Source organism: Euleptes europaea, chromosome 7 (assembly GCF_029931775.1).
Source record: "Euleptes europaea isolate rEulEur1 chromosome 7, rEulEur1.hap1, whole genome shotgun sequence".
Lineage (NCBI taxonomy): Eukaryota > Metazoa > Chordata > Lepidosauria > Squamata > Sphaerodactylidae > Euleptes > Euleptes europaea.
The window spans coordinates 82,360,572-82,382,380 of record NC_079318.1 but is presented as its reverse complement, the minus strand read 5'-3'; the positions used below and the strand labels follow the sequence as shown (position 1 = coordinate 82,382,380).

Genomic DNA, 21,809 nt, shown 5'->3' with positions numbered 1-21,809 from the left:
GTCCTTATCTCGATTGAATTTACGCAACTTATATGTTTTTATATTAGACACGTATGCCGCCAAATCTTTTTCCATGTTGGCAATCTGTGTCTTAAATTCCTGGTCTGATAGATCTTTTTTTAGATTACTTTTGATCAAGTCTATATCTTTAGTTACCACTTCAATTTCGGACATTGCTTGTTCTATTATCAGCAGCATCAAATCCATGGAGCAGCGGTTCAAAACCGCTGCCCATTTTTCTTTAAAAGCACTATTATCGTTAAAGAGGGCTGGTCCCTTCTGTATGCGTAAACCTCTAGGGATGAGGTTTGCCTTAGCATAGTCAGTTAAAGATGACCCATGAAGCTCTATGCGAGCTTTCTTTTTAAGTAAGCTCATCAGTTTCTCATTATCCAAACAGTCAACATTTTCAAAGTCACACAATGAGGGCATTGCTTTTAACAGTCTTTCACGCTCCGCATTGGAGAAAGTAAACATTGGTATTTTCTGAGTCATAGCGAGATTTCAAGTTATGTAAAAAATACTCACGATACTAGTAACAACAAGTAGAGCAAAAAAGAACTAGCACGACTCAATCATGAAATTAAATAATAATAATTCATTAAGTGCTATTATATAAACCACCACAAGTGTACAATACTTACAAATTAAACACTATAAACATTATAAACAGCTATAAACAAGAGATAGAAACAAATGGAAAAAAAGTCCAAAGTCCAAATGTCTTATCCTATTCAATCCTCTTCTGATCAAAACGTGGATACAAAGTCCGTGTAGGTCCAAGGATATTATAAAGACAACGGAGGAAACGCTATTCCGGATATCTTAGCGCTTTCACCAAAGCACGGCTTCATCAGCCTATAAAATTCATACAATCATTTTTATAATATTTTACATTTTTATAATTTTACAAACAATCAATGATAATTAATAATAGTTAAAAGGATAGACAATAATATTATGCAAAAGCTTACCTCTTAGTGTGATATAAGGCAAACCCATTGGGAGAAATATATTCCATATAATTTCAATTTTCTTTCTTTTTCATAGAACGTATTAGTTTCTTATAATGTGCTATTTTTGCAATTTTTAATTAATTTTTATGCTCCCAAAGAAAAGGGCTGCTAAACCTTCCGGTCTATAGTAGACTATGTGGGTAGATATAGAGCTAATGGGTCACATGCTGCTATACTTACTGATTACTTAAAGGCGCAGTGTCAAAAAAAGGGGGGGGGAAGTCACTCAATTCATAGAAAACAGGACAAATCAAATTCATTGTTTAACCCGTTGGGGGCTAAGGTGTTAAATAAATGTATAAAGCGCATTTCATTCTGAAGAAGCACTTTCTGTGCATCCCTATGGTCATGTGGATGGTCATGATAAATCCACAACACAAAGAATCTCATGTCGGTTTCAGAATGTTTATATTTCACAAAATGGCTCGTTAGTGGAGCCTCAAAATTTAAGGAGCGCAATCTCGATCTGTGTTCTCCTATGCGCAACCGAACTGGGCGCATAGTGCTGCCAATATATAATTTAGAACATTTACATGTGACCGCGTAAATTACGCGGCTAGTGGCACAGTTAGAGAAGTGTCTTAATTGAAATCTAAAGTCTGAGGTTGTTGAGCGAAATTCCTTAACAGGAAGACTCAGCGGGCACACGGAGCATTTCCCGCATTTAAAATGGCCGACGGCCGAGACGTGTGACACAGGTTTTTTAAGAAAATCAGAATGTACTAGACGGTCCCTAAGAGCTTGGGTCTTACGCATTCCGAAAATCGGAGGAACATTACATCCAGGAATATCTCTAATAATGTGCCAATGTCTCCTAATAGCTTGTTTAATTGCAAAAGAGTGTTTACTATAAGTTAAAGAGCAATAGACATTCTGCTTCGGAGTTGGTGCTTTTTTGGAGAACAAAGATTGACGTTCTCTTTCATTGGCTCTATTCCATGCTTGAGAGACAACCTGAGATGGATAACCCCTATTTGTTAAAGCAACAGTCATATTCTCAGAGGCTTTTTCAAAGTCAACAGCACAGGTTGCATTTCTTTTTAATCTCAGAAAATTACTAAAGGGAAGATTATTTTTTAAGTGGATCGGATGATTGGAAGCGTAATGTAACCCAGAATCCTTGGACATACTTTTTTTATAGGGTCTTACAGCTAGCTTCCTATCGGGTCTAACAAAAACTTCTAGATCTAAAAAAGGTATACTTACAGGGTCACATTGGCCAGTAAACGTCAGGTGTTCATTGATGGTATTTAACCATGTAGCAAATTTATCAAATGTTTCAGAGCAATCAAAAAGAAAACATTATAATAATAATCCTTTTGCATCACATTTATTTATTTACAAACGGTATGTGGATGATTTATTTTTTCTTTTTGATTGCTCTGAAACATTTGATAAATTTGCTACATGGTTAAATACCATCAATGAACACCTGACGTTTACTGGCCAATGTGACCCTGTAAGTATACCTTTTTTAGATCTAGAAGTTTTTGTTAGACCCGATAGGAAGCTAGCTGTAAGACCCTATAAAAAAAGTATGTCCAAGGATTCTGGGTTACATTACGCTTCCAATCATCCGATCCACTTAAAAAATAATCTTCCCTTTAGTAATTTTCTGAGATTAAAAAGAAATGCAACCTGTGCTGTTGACTTTGAAAAAGCCTCTGAGAATATGACTGTTGCTTTAACAAATAGGGGTTATCCATCTCAGGTTGTCTCTCAAGCATGGAATAGAGCCAATGAAAGAGAACGTCAATCTTTGTTCTCCAAAAAAGCACCAACTCCGAAGCAGAATGTCTATTGCTCTTTAACTTATAGTAAACACTCTTTTGCAATTAAACAAGCTATTAGGAGACATTGGCACATTATTAGAGATATTCCTGGATGTAATGTTCCTCCGATTTTCGGAATGCGTAAGACCCAAGCTCTTAGGGACCGTCTAGTACATTCTGATTTTCTTAAAAAACCTGTGTCACACGTCTCGGCCGTCGGCCATTTTAAATGCGGGAAATGCTCCGTGTGCCCGCTGAGTCTTCCTGTTAAGGAATTTCGCTCAACAACCTCAGACTTTAGATTTCAATTAAGACACTTCTCTAACTGTGCCACTAGCCGCGTAATTTACGCGGTCACATGTAAATGTTCTAAATTATATATTGGCAGCACTATGCGCCCAGTTCGGTTGCGCATAGGAGAACACAGATCGAGATTGCGCTCCTTAAATTTTGAGGCTCCACTAACGAGCCATTTTGTGAAATATAAACATTCTGAAACCGACATGAGATTCTTTGTGTTGTGGATTTATCATGACCATCCACATGACCATAGGGATGCACAGAAAGTGCTTCTTCAGAATGAAATGCGCTTTATACATTTATTTAACACCTTAGCCCCCAACGGGTTAAACAATGAATTTGATTTGTCCTGTTTTCTATGAATTGAGTGACTTCCCCCCCCCTTTTTTTGACACTGCGCCTTTAAGTAATCAGTAAGTATAGCAGCATGTGACCCATTAGCTCTATATCTACCCACATAGTCTACTATAGACCGGAAGGTTTAGCAGCCCTTTTCTTTGGGAGCATAAAAATTAATTAAAAATTGCAAAAATAGCACATTATAAGAAACTAATACGTTCTATGAAAAAGAAAGAAAATTGAAATTATATGGAATATATTTCTCCCAATGGGTTTGCCTTATATCACACTAAGAGGTAAGCTTTTGCATAATATTATTGTCTATCCTTTTAACTATTATTAATTATCATTGATTGTTTGTAAAATTATAAAAATGTAAAATATTATAAAAATGATTGTATGAATTTTATAGGCTGATGAAGCCGTGCTTTGGTGAAAGCGCTAAGATATCCGGAATAGCGTTTCCTCCGTTGTCTTTATAATATCCTTGGACCTACACGGACTTTGTATCCACGTTTTGATCAGAAGAGGATTGAATAGGATAAGACATTTGGACTTTGGACTTTTTTTCCATTTGTTTCTATCTCTTGTTTATAGCTGTTTATAATGTTTATAGTGTTTAATTTGTAAGTATTGTACACTTGTGGTGGTTTATATAATAGCACTTAATGAATTATTATTATTTAATTTCATGATTGAGTCATGCTAGTTCTTTTTTGCTCTACTTGTTGTTACTAGTATCGTGAGTATTTTTTACACCACCTGGAGGTTGGCAACCCTCTTTCATTATACCCCGTTGGGTTGCCAGCTCTAGGCTGGGAAATACCTGGAGATTTGGGGGTGGAGACTTGGGAGGGCGAGGGTTGGGGACCTCAGCAGGGTATAATGTCCTGCATTCCACCCTCCAAAGCTGCCATTTTCTCCAGGGGAACTGAATTCTGTCATCTGGAGATCAGTTGTAATTCTGGGAGATCTCCAGGCCCCAGCTGGAGGTTGGCAGCCCTACTTTGCCCCTGCTCCCTAGGTATGGTTGCCAACCTCCAGGTGGTGGCTGGAGATTTCCTGCTATTACAACTGATCTCCAGCTGATAGAGATCACTTTGCCTGAAGAAAATGGCCGCTTTGGCAAATCTATAGCATTGAAGTCCCTCCCCTACTTAAATCCCGGCCTCCTCAGGTTCTGCCCCCCCAAATATCCAGGTATTTCCCAATCTAGGTCTTCTGTCACCGCAAGATTCCCCCACCTCCACCACCTCCCAGTAGAAAGAAGGTGTCCCAAGCTCCAGCTCACCTTCCTTTACCATCTTGCCCAAAACTCGTGTGATCTCCAGCATTGCTGCCGTCCCACTGCTGGGATCAATAGCCCCATGCACCCAGCTGTCCCGGTGGTTACCATATAGAACATACCGGTCTGGGGAAGAAGAAATAAAAAGCTTAACCATGGTGAAAGCATGCAACTGCCTTGTTCCAAATCAGGCCATTGGTCAATCAAGGTCTGTCAGTCTGCAGATCTTCAGAGTCTCGGGTCTTTCACACCACCTACTACCAGATCCTTTGAGCTGGAGATGGCAGGGTCCGAACATGGCAGGGCATAAGGAGGAACAGATAATCAAGAGATGGGCATCCTTGTATGACTCAGTCTGACTGATCAAGCAATTACACCTAGCATCCACTGTTTCACAACTGCGATTCTGTTTCAGTCACACTGAGATCTCACACTCTGAAGTTTTATGGCAGGGTTCACACTTAATCTTCCTACCTCTTCCCCCACACACACTTCAAAAGTTCATGGCTTAATTCACTCTCTGCCTTAATACCCATCCCCACCCCGGTCATGATCAAGCTATATATTGGGCTAGTCTCCAACCTTAAGTAAGATTTCAAGTTTGATGTTCACTGTGGTTCATGACATCTCCTATAAGAATAGACATTGTTCGTCTTTAATGTGCTATATATTGGGGGTTTTAAAAGTTGGGTACAGACCCAGCTTGGGTTCCCCACAGCCACACCAGCAGCTGCGGGGAGTGGGTTTTAAAAAAATAAAGGCAAGCCCACCATGGGGGGTGGGGAGAAGGCCTCCTGCCTTCCCCTACAAACTGTTTTCCTGTGAGGAAACAGTGCTTGGTAAGAGTTATTCCCCATTTTTGTTGCTCCATGTGGAGTATTCCCTGCTCGTAGAGCAGCAAAAATGGGGAAATAACTTCCCCCAGCTCTGTATCTCTTGTGCTGACATTCCAAGCCTATTTGGGCTCGCCTTTATTTTCATAAAGCCACAGCTACTGGATGGCTGTGGGGACCCAAGATGGATCTTAATCTCCAATCTTAAGTAAGATTTCAAGTTTGATGTTCACTGTGGTTCATGACATCTCCTATAAGAATAGACATTGTTAGTCTTTAATGTGCTGCTGGACTTTTGTTTTATTTTGCTACAAGAGATTAACACAGCTACCCCTTCGCAACCGTAAGAAGGTAACTCTCTTTAGGATGGTTCTGAATGATGCTTAGCTGCACAGAGGAGACTCACCAGGCTCCACACTCCCTCGAATCAGCCCCAGGACATTAGAAGACTTCTCAATCCTTCTGTGATTGTAGACATTTACCTGGATATCACTGGAAAGAAAACGTTCAGTCACAACATTAAGAAGAAGAAGAGTTGGTTTTTATACCCCAAATTTCTCTACCTTTAAGGAGTTTCAAACCAGCTTACAATTGCCTTCCCTTCCCCTCCCCACAACAGACACCTTGAGAAGTAGGTGAGGCTGAGAGAGTTCTGAGAGAACTGCAACTGGCCCAAGATCACCCAGCAGGCTTTATGTGGAGGAGTGGGGAAGCCAACCAGGTTCACTAGATTAGAGTCCACAGCTCATGTGGAGGAGTGGGGAATCGAACCCAGTTCGCCAGTTTAGAATCCACCGCTCTTAACCACAACACCACTCTGGTTCTCAGTGTGGCCCTGACCTGGACGACCCAGGCTAGCTTGATCTCATCAGATCTTGGAAGCTAAGCAGGGTTGGCCCTGTTTACTACTTGGATGGCAGACCTCCAAGCAAGTCCATGGTTGCCATGCAGAGGCAGGCAATGGCAAACCACCTGTGATCATCTCTTGCCTTGAAAACCTGATGGGGTTGCCATAGGCTGCTGAGACTTGGCAGCACTTTAGAGAACAAAAACACATTATGTTTGAGGGCACATGGGTGATCAGTCCCTAGTGACATACAGTACAATCGGAAGCAGGGTTACACCCTTCTAAGCCCATTGACTTCAGTGGGCTTAGGAAGGTGTAACTTTGGTCAGGATTGCTCTGATAGCTTGCTGACCTCTGGGAGGGAAGGAAAAAGAGAAACCCAGTTTAAGTTTTATGTGTCCTGCTACCTGGTATTAGGGAACAGCCCTCCGTTCTGGAATCCTGGTCCCAGATTGTAGATGCAGCCCAAAGATCCTTGCCAAGAGTCATCTGCTGCAGGGCCAGCCAGGTTACTGTAAGTACAAGATAATATCAAGGTCTTTTTCTCCTTCACTAGGCCCATTTACTTACCTTTTAAATTAACTTTTTGCTTGGAGAAATCTGTATTAAGAATATAAGAAGAGCCTTGCTGGATCGAACCAGTGGTCCTAGTCCAGCATCCTGTCTCACACAATGGCTAACCAGTTCCTCTGAAGGTACAACAGCAGGGCATAAAGGCCAAGGCCTTCCCCTGATGCTGCCTCCTTGCACTGGGATTCAGAGGATGACTACCTCTGGACATGGAGGTTCCCCTTATTCTACTAATTCTTTTGCACCATTACTATTGTGAGTGTTATTGGGTTTAGGAACTGGGTATTTAAGTTATTTTTTTAAGATACCAAAAGTGTAAAGTATTACCACTGGTATGTTAGAGCTTAACATTGTTTCCTTAAAGCCTGGCCAACAAAATTTAGCAGCCATTCTGTCCCCCTCCCCCCTTTTCAATGTGGCCCTTAAACTGAATTTAGGGATTTCAAAATTCACATGCTTAGAGCTTCAACCTTTGGACTTCCTTTCCACAGCTGTTTGAGAATTGGCATATTTAGGTCCTACTAACATACCCACACAGCCATCACCCACCAGATCAGCGTCCTGGCATCCTCAAAGCCAATGGGTTGGGTTGGGATTGGAGGGATCCCTGTGATCTGGTCCTCTGGGATCCTGTAGGTGAAATCTGAAAATAGAGAGGGGGGCATAATTAGTAACTAGCTGAACTTGCTTACAACGGTGCAAAGACTCCAATTGAACCTTGAACTGGTAACGTGAAGGAAAGCATGAGGGATTCAGCCTAAGTACCAGTTTGGGCCAACAGGGGGAGCAGCAAAAGAAGAAGACTAGCTAAAGAAGGTTCCTGCCATCAATGAAACCTACTCTATACAAAAGGCTTCCAGATAGGTCCACCTAAGCCAATACTATCAATTCTGCTAGAAGCAGGTCTTCAAGGCCTTCCTCAGCATTTCTCCCATGCTAACTAGAGATGCCAGGGATGGAACCTGTGCCCTGATATGTGCAAAGCATGTGCTCTACCTAGCATACATACCTACATTATTCTGAGTCAGACTCTATTGATTCATCTGCTCAGATAGGCAGCATTTTGAAGATCTCTGGTCTTTCTCATGCTACTTTGCCAATTTTTGCAAGGCTGCTTCCCTGCGGTCCCCCCCCCACTGACTACTCCGTAGCTTCATTTTGATTATGCATGCCTTTCCCAACAGTCAGAGGTCACCTTGCTCTCCCTGCACGTTTCCATGCATTGTGCATGCATTTTCCAGATTCTCGCTACAACAGCATCCAGAAAACATGGGCAAAATGTGTGTAAACGCGCAGGGAGAATGAGACAACCTCTGACGGTCCAGAAAAGGCATGCATAGACCAAACGAAGCACCGGAGCAGTCAGTGGGGGTGACCGTGAGGTAGGGTTGCCAACCTCCAGGTACTAGCTGGAGATCTCCTGCTATTACAACTGATTTCCAGCCGATAGAGATCAATTTGCTTTGGCAATTGGACTCTATGGCATTTAAGTCCCTCCCCTCCCAAACCCCGCCCTCCTCAAGCTCTGCCCCAAAAATCTCCCGCCAATAGCGCAGAGGGACCTGGCAACCCTACGCTATTACCACTCATCTCCAGCCAATAGAGATCAGTTCCCCTGGAGAAAATGGCCGCTTTGGCAATTGGACCCTCCTCTCCCCAAACCCCACCCTCTTCAGGCTCCGCCCCAAAAACCTCCCGCCGGTGGCAAAGAGGGACCTGGCAACCCAAATGCAAGGGAAACAGCCCTGCATAATGGCCTTTGTTAACCAGAGCTATCAACGATTGAGCCTAAGACAGCCTGAATGCCATCATGAACTGCCATTGAGCTATGGCTCTTCCAAGCCCCGGCTGTAGAATCAACTGCATGAGAAGCCAGGGCTGGGTACAATCTATCTATTTCCTCTTTGGCCATGAATAGGTTTGGTGGAGGGATCCTCATACAGACTCAGCAAAATCTGAAGTCTTCCTCCCACCAAAGGAATCTTCTTCTGATGGGAATAGTGGGATACAAGCCATGGAAAATAGTGCAAACAGGACACAGGGAAGAGGTGTTGGTATAAAAGGTGTAGAGGTTTTGTGCTCATTGCCACTACCTAGCCCCTGAGCAATCACAATGTCATCACCTTTGGCAGGGTAGTACGGTGTCAGCAGATCTCCGAAGTGGTTGCTGTAGGACCCCCTCTCTACTCCTGAAGGGGGCATGTACCATGAATAGGGGTACGTCTCCTCTGCCGAGGCTTTCCTGTCATTGATGTCTGCTGGATCGGTGTAAACCACCACTCCGACTACACCAAATTTGGCCCCATTGATTGCCTGTCAAGAAAGGATAGGTGAATGCACATGCATTTCAAAGTTTTCGCTAGGAATTGTGGGATTCCAAGACTGGATTTAATTCCTTCCTATGACACTGGCCAGCTGCTAAAATTCTTGTTGTTTTCAACACCTTGCAAATTCTTTTACCTTAGACTTGCTTGCAAAAGGTCATTTTTGTATTGTCCTAAATCAAAGGTTTCACACTAGACGTGACAAGCTGTACACTTCTGAGCAGCTTGTCCACTTCATCAGGCCACACTAGCTGAAAGTCATCCATGCAGGTGGGACCAGACTGCACGCCAATTGCCATTTTATCTGCAAAGTGCTTTGCAAAAACATCACACCAGGCTAGGGATGCCAGCTACGGGTTGGGAAATATTAGGAGATTTTTGGGGCGGAGCCTGAGGAAAGCAAGGTTTGGGGAGAGGAGGGACTTCAATGCCATAGAGTCCAATTGCTAAAACGGCCACTATCTCCAGGTGAACTGAGCTCTATCAGCTGGAGATCAGTTGTAATACCAGGAGATCTCCAGCTAGTACCTGGAGGTTGGCAACCCTACACCAGGCCTGCATGTTTTCTGGGCCTATATTCACAGAAGCCTGGGATAAGAATAGGGTTGCCAGCTCCAGGTTGGGAAATACGTGGAGATGTTGGGGGTGGAGTCTGAGGAGGGTGGGGGTTGGAGAGGAGAGGGACTTCAATGCTATAGAGTACAATTGCCAAAGTGGCCATTTTCTCCAGGGGAACTGATTTCTATCACCTGGAGATCAGTTGTAATAGCGGGAGATCTCCAGCCACCACCTGGAGGTTGGCAACCCTAGATAAGAGCCCCTTCACAACCCAGAAAAGTTCAACTGGACGGCATTGCACAGATGCAACGGTGGAGGAGAAGTGAGCGCACTTTCCTGCCATCGCTGCCACTGAGTAAGCTCGATGATGCGTTCTCAACTGTGATCAGTCAGAATGACGTTGAGTTTTTCTCAACTTGCTCTCCAACCATATGCCTAGCTGCTTCACATGTCCAAGCTCCTCAGTAAAACCAAGGAGCATTCTGGGCTCTGCAGGAGAGTAAAGGGCGCTCCAGAGGGATCATGTCCACAGCCTAGGTCATCTCCATATTCCACTGATTGACTAGGGTTGCGACAGGAACACCAACCTTGCTGGCCGAAAAATTCCCCAGAGATGTCATGAAACCATCCGGGTCCATCAACCTCCTGGGGTGGACCATCCTCATGGATGGATCTTGTGTAAAGTTATAGTAGAGAATTACTTTAATGTTACTTGCAACCAACCTATGATATCACTGACGGAGCTAAATGATGTTATTTTTTAAATATAGGATTAAAGTCTTAAACCTTGCAAATTAATATTTTATCATCAATCATAATAACAATGCACCTTAAATACAACTGAACATTATTTCAGTAAAATTTATCATGAAATGTTGTTATTGTGGCTTTTTTAATATCCACGGAAGAAAACTTGTATGCCCCCAGCCCCCGCCCCTCACCTTGGTGGCTCGGCCGGCCCCTCCATAACGGGTTATGGCTATTGTACCATTCAGATCAATGCCATTTCGGACTAATTCTTGGTAATCGCTCAGTTTGCCCTGATTAGCATAGACCAATTTCCCCTGGAAAAGTGATTTAAAAAAAGAGTTAGTGGAAGAACAGTACCCTAGATCGGAAATAACTTCCTACAATAATAGAAGGCCAATTGAGGGAATTTTGCAATGTGTAGCAAAGCCCTCTTACACTAACCACCCTCATGGGGTTGCTGTGAGGATAAATTAGAGGAGGGGAAATCTATTATACTGTCCTGAGTTTCTTAGACGAAGGGTGGGTAAAATTAGATAGAAAGGTGGGCATACGTAGAAGTTAAATGAGGAAGCAGGTTCATCTCCAGAGGTAGGGTTGCCAACCTCCAGGTGGCACCTGGAGATCTCCTGCTATTACAATTGATCTCCAGATGACCAAGATCAGTTCTTTTGTAGAAAATAAATGCCTTGGAGGGTGGATTCGATGCCGTCGTACACTGCTGAGGTCCCTCCTCTCCCCAAACCCTGCCCTCCACAGGCCCACCCCCCAAAAAAAATCTCCAGGTAATTCCCAACCCAGAGCTGGCAACCCTATCTGAGGTAACCCATTAGCATGGCACCCTGAAGGGATGACCAGTCGGACCTGGGGGTGAATCATTGATAGCTTGGGGACAGGAAGAGACAGCAACTCTGGGGAGCAACTGACCTTAGGTTGCCAACTCTAGGATGGGAAATTCCTGGAGATTCGGGAGTGGAAGGTGGGGTTTGGGAAGGGGAGGGAGCTCAGCAAGGATGTAATACCATATTATCCACTCTCCAAAGCTCTCATTTTCTCCTGGAGAACTGATATCTGTCATCTGGAGATCAGCTGTAATTCCTGGAGAACCACACAGGCCCCATCTGGAGAGTGGCAACTCCACATCTTCCTCCTTGGGGTCCATGATTGTTGCCGTGGCAATATGAGGCGGGACAGTCTGTTTAAGTGACCATTGGCATGGCAACCGGAGTGGGGATTCAGTCCTTAGACAAATATTTGCTGGGAGTTATCTGCCGGTAGGGCAATTTAAGGACAAATGGGCCTTTTATCATTTCCAGGGACACTTTGCTATCGGCCGGGCTGGAAGCCATGCCAACAGCAGGGCACTAAATACAATAAGCACACATTGACATGGCAACCACTGTAGGATCCTGAGGTAGCGTCCTTGACTGGCCTTTAAAAGGGGCAAATTCCAAGCACAGATAGTAAAGTTAGAGATTAGATAGTCGTATAAGCCAACACAAAAGGGGCCTACGCATTTTGTACCTGTGGGTTCCCTGGAGGCGCATAAGCTGCATAGGGCTGGACCACTGCTGGGTCGTCCTGGTACGCTGTGAGATTTTTCTCTTTCTGTCGGGAAATGAAGGCTTGGGTGCCATTTTCCAACACTGGCAGAAAAGAGGAGGAGAACTTGGTCAGGGCACGATGTACTGCAATCTGCCATCCTATTCTTAAGAGTATAGTTACCGGTACTTACATTCCACTGGATCCATTCCTTTACTGGGCTTCCATAGCTGAGAAAGTGAGCTGGGATTCACGGAAGCTCATTTGGAAATAAATATTGTTTAAGGTGCCGCTAGATTTTTTTATTGTGCTAAAACGGGCTAATCTCCATAGCTTGGCCTAAGAATTTTGCCTGCCCCAAACGAAATTTTAAGGTTAATCTCCCCTCTCCCCCTTCTTCTTGAAACTGCCAATTTCGGTTTTATCCTGGCTAGTTTTGTTTTCTCTGGAAATTCCTTGCTACAGAGCTGCTGTAGTGTAGAAAGGGTTGCCAACGAGTCCTTCCGTGAACTGCAAATGCTGCAGTCTGATGGAGTTTATATGTGTTACCTGTTTCTGAAGAAGGATACGAAACAAGTTTAACCGGTGCTTGTCATTTCACATGCATACAGACCAACATTACTGATCCTATCCAAGGCTCATACATTCCAGGCCTCGTTGCAGCCTTGGACACCCAGCCTGTTGTGGGGTGTAAGGACAGTTTTCACCATTTCTCTACTTTGGTCTGCACAAGAATTGCTGTGTATAACTATATTTATCAAGCCTCCAGCCAAGACGCAGGATCGCGACCTGCCTCATCCTTTCGCCACTTACAGTGCACATGCTCCTCATTGCTATTGCAGGACTTTTTTTCAACCCCGCTTTTGGAAGCTTTCCAGCTTGGCTTTTGGATACTGTTTTCCTGTCTTGTTATATTGTTGTAGAGAATTTGTGTACTGCTTGGTGCATACGTATTGATGCAATTATGCATTTTAAGTTACATATGTTACTTTAGCATCATTACCTTGAATATACTCAGCTTTGAATCACAGAATTTTGTGGCTTGTGTGCTTGTTACAATTACTCTTCCTTGCTCAACCGCCAGGTAATAGCTGGAGTTCTCCTGCTATTACAACTGATCTCCAGCTAAAAGAGATCAGTTCATCTGGAGGAAATGGCCACTTTGGCAATTGGATTCTATGGCATCGAAGTCCCTCCCCAAACCCCACCCTCCTCAGGCTCTGCCCCAAAAACCTCCCACAACCCTAAGTGTAGACGTTAGCACGTTAGACTGGGGAAACTTGGATTTAAATCACCACTTAGTTATAAAGTGTCTATGGTCCAGTAACTTTCTTATCCTAGCCTACCTCACAAGGTTGTTGGGGGTGCTGATTAAAACAGGCAGTCAGAACTTGAACTGCTGGATCTACTCGGAACTCTTGGCACAGCTTTGACATCTTTTTAAGTCCAGAAAGCTACCAGGCTCAGTCTTGCAAGGATTTACCACTTTAAAACTTTTCTGATCTTGAGCAGCTGATAGCCCACAATGAAGACACTGCAAGAAGATCATTTGCAACTTCATGAAAGCAAAGCATTGCTAAACTAGAGCTTCTAAAATAGCTTGAAAGGAAGGAGCTTCAAGCAGACCTTATCTGATTTGCCACAGAGCTAAGTATGAGGTCCAAAGAATAACCTGACAATTAAATATAAAATTTTCCAATTACATAAGGCACTATGAAGCACGTTTACTTGCCTTTAGCATATATTTGGGGTGGAAATGTTAGCTGGCTTAGGGTATTGTGGCATAGTGGCTTAGGAGCAGTTATTAAACAGGAAATCCCTGTGGTGTAGTGGTTAAGAGCGATGGTTTGGAGTGGTGGACTCTGATCTGGAGAACCGGGTTTGATTCCCCACTCCTCCACATGAGTGGGGGACGCTAATCTGGTGAACTGGATTTGTTTCCCCACTTCTACACATGAAGCCAGCTGGGACACCTTGGACTAGTCACAGCTCTCTTCGAGCTCTCTCAGCCCCACCTATCTCACAGGGTGTCTGTTGTGGGGAGGGAAGGTGATTGTAAGCCGGTTTGATTCTTCCTTAAGTGGTAGAGAAAGTCGGCATATAAAAACCAACTCTGTTTCTTCTTCTTCCAATGTCACTTCTGATGTGAATTTACTAAGCTGCATTTGGTAAGCTACCCTGAAGTGGTGTGCAAATCTTATCGTTATCTACTTGGTTTTCCGGTTCTGATTTTCATTATTGTTTCAATAGTCAAGCTCAGGGATCCCCAATCTTGTTGAACCTTTGGGCACTTTTGGAATGTTGACAACAAGTAGTGGGCATCATAAGAAAATGGTTGCCTTCGGGACTGAGTCCAATCACAAAACATTGGAAGGTTCCATAAAATGTTAGGAGGTTCCAAGACAAGCACCCTCCTTAGATGGAGGCAACTGTTTCTAAATGGGTGCTCCCAGCAGAATCAAAGGTGATGCCTCCTGGGCTCATCTGAAGCACCTCCAATAAAATAGATGACAACTTGGATAGGCTGTTTGCTGCGGGAAAGAGATGCTTTGGGGATGAAGCAAGTGAGGACCAGGAAAAACACTGGAGGGGCGCCATGTTGCTTGAGGGCAGGATGTTGGGTATCACTAGGTGAGTGGTTTCAACATCAGGGCAGAACAACCTTAGGCTACATCCATGCATCAATGGATATTGCGCTATCATTGTGCTACAGCAATCATTTACAACTGGATTTTCCTGTATGGATGACAGAAGAAGAAGATACTTCTGTCGAGTGACTCATGGCAACCCCATCCACAGGATGTTCCAAGCAAGAGAGAAGCAGAGGTGGTTTGCCATTGCCTTCCACCGGAGCAATTCCAGTCTTTCTCAGTGGTCTCCCTCTCCCATCCGACTGTGGCTAACCCTGCTTAGCCCCCAAACTCAGATGAGCTCAAGCTAAGCCGGGCTGTCTGGCCTGCTGTGGACAAGGGAAGCCAGTTAAAAATTATTGCTATAGCCCAATGATAGTACAACATCCAACTATGTGTGGTCGCCACCATGACCTCTGACATTTAAACAAATGCCAACAGGTAGGAATCCCTTTCTACCCCACCTCTCCCCAAAGCCCATATCCAGTGCTTACCCACGGCCACGCTGTTTGGTCTCTCTGAGTCGGGGAAAGATAGGAACACGTCATAGACCACCTCTGTAGCATTGTCCAAACCAGTTTCAGGGTTCTTCCAGCGATTCAGCAACAGCTGCACCAGTTCTTTGTCCCCATCAGTGGTAGCCATGTGGGGCTTGGAGGACAAGGTCCTAATATGAAAGACCAGGACTGGCTGGTGAGTGTGTCACATGAACACATGAAGCTGCCTTATATTGAATAAGACCCTTGGTCAGTATTGTCTACTCAGACCGGCAGCAGCTCTCCAGGGTCTCAGGCAGAGAAAGGTCTTTCACATCACCTACTTGCCTGGTCCCTTTAACTGGAGATGCCGGGGATTGAACCTGGGACCGTCTGCATGCCAAGCAGATGCTCTACCATTGAGCCACGGCCCTCTCCATGTCTCTCCAGGGTCTCAGGCGTAGGTCTTTCACATCACCTCCTTGCCTAGTCCCTTTCACTGGAGACGCCGGGGATCGAATCTGGGACCTTCTGTACAGTATTCCAGGCGCACGTCCGACTGAAAGTCCTTGTGACAGCTATGTGTCTAAGATCTGATGTGGCTGTACCATTCCACCTTCCTTCCCAGTCTCCCTTTACAGCCATCTAAACAAATGGCCATCAGCACCATCTTGTGGCTGCAAATTCCATACACTAATTATTGTGGCTAATAGCTATTAATAGCCATTAACCTCTATTAATGTGACTGATCGTCCTTTAATGTCAATCGCTTGTGCCTTTCACCACATCCTGTGGCAAATGAACTGTGGCAGTGCTTAAAACTCTCCATATTGATTACTTAATAAATCTCTATCATATTCCTGTATTGTCACTTCTTTCTAAACTTCCCCTAAATACCCCCCTTCATTTTAAAATCCCATACAGGTTTTAAATTGAAGACAGTAGCACTGTCTTGGCCTGGCCACTTATGGCAAGTAACAAGTATCTCCAGAAACTTTTGCAAACTGGGATAGAGAGAGAGAGGGAATCCCCATGTTAACTTGTTGCAGCAAAACCAATAAGGAGCCTTAAAGACTAATAGATTCATAATGGCAGGATCTTTTGTGGACTAGAGTCTACATTATTAGATGAATGATGAGCCCTAATCCACATTAGCACCTGTAACAATAACAGTGTGACCCTGTCAGTGGGATCAGAAGGGGATAACTTCTTCTGAGCTGCCAGTGTGCCTGAGCAACTAATCCTGAAATATATTTGGGCAAGTGGATAGTAGTATATATTTTTTTCTGGAGTCCATCAAAATCTTGACAAGAATATGCCAACAAATATGGAAAACAAAACAATGGCCCACAGACTGGAAAGGGTCAATTTACATCCCAATTGGACCATGGCATTAATTTCTCACATTAGTAAAATGATGCTCAAAATCTTACAACAAAGACAGTTACCATATATTGAACAAGAAATGCCTGATGTTCAAGCTGGATTCAGAAAAAGAAGAGGCACTAAAGATCTTATTGCAAATTTACGTTGGTTACTGGAGCATACAAGATAATTTGAGAAGAAAATCAGATTCTGTTTCATAGATTACAGCAAAACGTTTAACTGTGTGGATCATGAAAGGCTGTGGCTGGTTTTAAAGGAAATGGGTGTGCCACTACATCTGATTGTTTTAATGCGCAAACTGTACTCTGGACAAGAGAGTACTGTTACGACAGGATATGGAGAAACAGAATGGTTTCCAATTGGCAAAGGTGTTAGACAAAGATGTATTTTATCTCCCTATCTCTTCAACCTGTATTCAGAACATATCATTAGGAAAGCTGGATTAGATTTAGATGAAGGTGGAGTGAAAATTGGGAAGAGGAACATTAACAATTTGAGATATGCTGTTGATACTACATTACTGTCAGAAAATAGCAAAGACTTGAAATGACTACTGCTGAAAGTTAAAGGAGAAAGTGCCAAAGCAGGACTACAGCTGACCATCAAGAAGACAAAAGTAATGACTGTTGGAGAATTATTCAACTTTAAGGTGGACAATGCGGAAATTGAAATTGTTTAAGACTTTCTATTCCTTGGCTCCATCATTAACCAAAAGGGAGACTGCAACCAAGAAATCAGAAGGAGATTGAGACTGGGAAGGGCAGCCATGAAGGAGATAGAAAAGATTCTTAAGTGTAAGAATGTGTCACTGGCCACCAAGATCAAGTTAATTCATGCCATAAAATTCTGTATGACTATGTATGGGTGTGAAAGCTGGACAATGAAAAAAGCTGACAGTAAGAAAGTAGATTCCTTTGAAATGTGGTGTTGGAAGAGAGTGTTATGGATACCCTGGACTGCCAAAAAACAAATAAGTGGTTTCTAGATCAAATCAAGCCTGAACTGTCCCTAGAAGCTAAAATGACTAAACTGAGGCTATTGTACTTTGGTCACATTATGACAAGAGTCAATGAAAAAGACAATGCTAGGAAAAGCTGAAGGCAGCAAGAAAAGAGGAAGACCCAACATGAGATGGATTGACTCAGTCAATTAAGCCCCAGCCCTCAGTTTGCAAGATATGAGCAAGGTTGTTAATGATAGGATATTTTGGAGGACATTGATTCATAGAGTCACCATAAGTCAGAAGCAACTTGATGGCACTTAACACACACACACACTTTTTTGTTTAGATAAGGTTGGATTACAGAAGCATACACATCCCACCAGAATTACCCCATCTCCCCTCCTCCCAAACCTAGAACATTAGGAGATGGTTCCCAATGTTACCGGAGGTCCTCACGGATTCTGTTGGCCTCCACTTGCTTCATAAAGTCTTGGAGCTGATCTTCATCCAGATCTTGTGACAGGCTGTGAACCCAGCTGGGGGCTGCAGGGCCATCTGTGCCTTTGGGAATTGCATAGTGGCCAAGCAAGATTCCAATGGTCAGCACTGCAGCGCCAGAAAGCACCGATGCAAGGATATATTTCCAGTTCCTCCTGCATTCTGCCATGTCTCCCAGTACCAGAGGAAGAAGAAGGCTGGCTATGGAAACAAAGAAGACTCCAACCCTATGCCTATGACTTGGGCGGGGACAGATAGGGTAACATCTTCAGTGCTCACATGACCTTTGAACAGTTGGGATGGGCTGATAAAAGGAAATGAGCTGAATGGAGAAGGAAAATGTTCAAAGAGCACAGAGAAGTAAGGTAAAGGAGAGAGAAGTTCACCTGCCTGCCTCCTTCATGTTCAAAGCAGACCATTTTCCTTTATTCATGAACAAACACACCTTTCCCCTTCACGTGTAATTTGGCCTTCATGCCTGTCAGACACCCTTGGAACAGCATCTGGGAGACCCAGGTTTGAATCCTGACTCGAACATGGAAGCTTGCTGGGTGTCCTTGGGCCAGTTACACACTCTCAGCCTAACCTACCACACAGGGTTGTTTCTGAGGATAAAATGGAGGAATGATGCGATCCACTTCGGATACCCTTTGGGGAGAAAGACAGGGTATAAATTAAGTAAGTAAGTAAGTAAATAAGTAAATGAATGAATGAATGAATGAATGAATGAATGAATGAATGAATGAATGAATGGAAGCTTGCCGGGTGACCCTGGCCCAGTCACATTCTCTTGCAGCCTAACGTACCTCACAGGGGTGTTGTTGGGATGACAAAATGGGGGAGGGGTGCTATAAGCCATTTTGTTGGGGAGAAAAGCAGGGGCTAAATATCTAAACAAATGCATTCTGATTTACAGGATTCCCTTTAACATACATATAGCTGTTCTGACCTGAATCAGACGACTGGTCCCGTCGTTCAGAACTGCCTTCTCTGACTGGCAAGTGGCTCTCCAAGTCGTCAAGCAGCAATGCTACCTGAGATCTTTTAACTGGACAGCTCAGGGAATAAAACGAGGGGGAAACACATTTGGAAACCCAGGACAAACCACACAGGTTAAAATGGCCTTTCTGTTTTTTCCCACATCACAAAGCTGACAGTTGAGCATTTAACGGCCTCTTCGTTTTTCACCTGGGCCCGATAGTAGCAGTGGACTAGGGGTGTCGAGCGTTTTAAGGGGCATGTGTGCACTTGACCTTAGTCTGACTGGCAGCAGCTCTCTACGTTCCTCCCCAGTGCTACTACTATCAATATACTTGGCATTGACCATTGGAAAGAAACTTTTCCCCACTGTGGGGGTTTTCTGCTCTGTTTCCGAAAGATATTGCCTGGGACTACATGCTGTTTGGCAAAACCATTCCACGCTCTTAATGCTGACATTAGCATACTGCTCAGCATTAAAACCATCATGTGAACGCTTGTCCTCTGCTTCAACCTTGGCCATGGGCAGTAAAAAAGTGGTTGCAGACTCACCAAACGTGCTTCTTCAATGACAACTGGCCCATCAAAGACTGTATTTTCTTGCGAATCACACAGACTTTGGACAGCTGGTGATCAAGACCAGGTGATTTCTCAACAGACCCATTCTTTTGTTTTGGAAACTGGTGGATGATAAAGGAAACGGCACAGAAAACCCCTGTGCGGACGCTCTGTTGCTGGTGCGGATGCCTCTGCACTTGGCGGGGCAATTAATAGAAAATGGAAAATTCTTGTCTTGTGGATGTAGCCCTAGTTGGCAGCTTTCCAGGATTTGTTGGTTTGCTCGCTCTTCAGCCTGCTCGGTAGTGATTTTTTCACTTAAAGTGCAAATATGACCCCCCACACACACACAATTTGTTTAATCTGACAGATAGGGTTGCCTTTTTCCAGTACAAACTGGCAAGAAAGGTTTCCAAAGATACCTTCGATTAAACATGGCTTTAAGCGTTGAGTGCTTTGAGATTTCGGCTCCATGGAAAAGTGTTCGATAGGAGCTCGTGTCCATTTCATCTGCATCATCGTGACTGAGGAAGAACGGTTCTAAAAGGATCTTTTGAAGCCGGCCGCTCCTTTTTGCGCTCACCTCACGAGTTGGACTTTGAATTTATATCGCACAGTGGATGGATTATTGTTTATTTATTGTGTACCTTTTCCATTACCACAATGTGTGCTAAATAGGATTTTCTACCATGGAGCATGTTATAATGTATATTGTATGTTAGACTTGTTTGGCTACATAGCACTCCATGCAATTTGTAGATTCATAGTTGCTACGCTACTTTCTTTCAGATTTTGCAAATTATCCAATATTTTGTATATTACTTGCATTCATTACATAACTAATTGCAACTTGGTCACCGTGCTGGTTCTTGTTCTGATGCTCAACCTCCAGGTACTAGCTGGAGATCTCCTGCTATTACAACTGATCTCCAGCCGATAGAGATCAGTTCCCCTGGAGAAAATGGCTGCTCTGGCAATTGGAATGTATGGCATTGAAGTCCCTCCCCTCCCCAAACCCTGCCTTCCTCAGGCTCTGCCCCAAAAACCTCCCACCGGTGGTGAAGAGGGACCTGGCAACCCTAGTGGGTGACCATGGGTCTGTCACAAACTCTCAGCCTGGACTACCTCACAGGGTTCTTGTTGTGAGAGAATGGAAGAGGGGAGAATGATGTTCTGAGCTGCTTTTGGGTGCCAACTGGGGAGAAAAGCAGGATATAAATAAATAAACTAAAATGCAAAAATTGCATCCAAGCGACCTGACATCCCACAACAAAACCTCACACACAACAGCAAGGACAGACAGCTTTATTCTTCAGCTTCACATCTTTTTTATTAAAGGGAAACAAAACCAAAGCAAAGACCGTCCTGGAAGAAGGAAGAAGGGTCTGTCAGAACCAGTGTGGTGTAGTGGTTAAGAGCGATGGACTCTAATCTGGGGAACCGGGTTTGATTCCCCACTCCTCCTCATGAGCGGTGGACACTAATCTGGTGACCCGGGTTGGTTTCCCCACTGTTATCCCTGAAGCCTGCTGGGTGGCCGTGGGCTAGTCAAAGTTCTCTCCAAACTCTCTCAGCCTCACCTACCTCACAAGGTGCGTGTTGGGGGACGGAGAAGGGAAGGCAATTGTAAGCCACTTTGAGACTCCTTAAAGGTAAAGAAAAAGTGGGGTATAAAAAGCAACTCTTCTTCTTCTTCACTGGTACTTGGACAACCCCAGAACCTCTTTTCAGCCCAAACGCCATGAAGGTATTTGGCAAAACATCCTGTAAACCACTCTTCTCAGCACTGAGTAACTGGAACCAGCTTTCCCTCACATATTGTTGCGGGAAAATGGAGGTTCGCAGAGGAGAGAGACCCGAGACCGCTATTCAAGAAAACAGTTTTATTACAGCTGATGCCCAGCCTGCAGTTGACAAGCAGAAAGACTGAGCCCCGATTGTACTGGGGAATGAACTTTTATCACAATTCCAGGCTAAGACATAACTTGTCACCATTTGGTGCTTATCGGATAGTCAGGAGCACAAATGTATAGCGGTTCTATCCAGTCCCCGTTATCATTAACCATGACTTTTCCCCCACTGACTCAACACACAGAGCTGTCTTGTACTGCAGCAGACCTCTTCCCTTGCTGTCTCAATACATTCACAGAGAAGAAGAAAAGGTTATCAAGAACTATTAAATCAAAACACTTAAGTGGATCCTCCAC

At 43.9% G+C, this 21,809-nt stretch overlaps 1 protein-coding gene across 1 annotated transcript in view; it reads right to left on the bottom strand.

The window, feature by feature from the left end:
• Positions 1–18,235, bottom strand: part of NAALADL1 (N-acetylated alpha-linked acidic dipeptidase like 1) — a 36,803-nt gene extending 18,568 nt beyond the window's left edge. The window contains exons 1-9 of the mRNA XM_056853442.1: positions 18,012–18,235; positions 15,258–15,430; positions 12,116–12,237; positions 10,786–10,908; positions 9,086–9,275; positions 7,512–7,605; positions 6,800–6,904; positions 5,952–6,037; positions 4,719–4,838 (exon numbers count right to left, since the gene is read on the bottom strand). Coding sequence (XP_056709420.1) covers positions 4,719–4,838; positions 5,952–6,037; positions 6,800–6,904; positions 7,512–7,605; positions 9,086–9,275; positions 10,786–10,908; positions 12,116–12,237; positions 15,258–15,430; positions 18,012–18,235 — 1,237 coding nt within the window. The remainder of the gene's footprint in view (positions 1–4,718; positions 4,839–5,951; positions 6,038–6,799; positions 6,905–7,511; positions 7,606–9,085; positions 9,276–10,785; positions 10,909–12,115; positions 12,238–15,257; positions 15,431–18,011) is intronic.
• Positions 18,236–21,809: the final 3,574 nt, after the last annotated feature.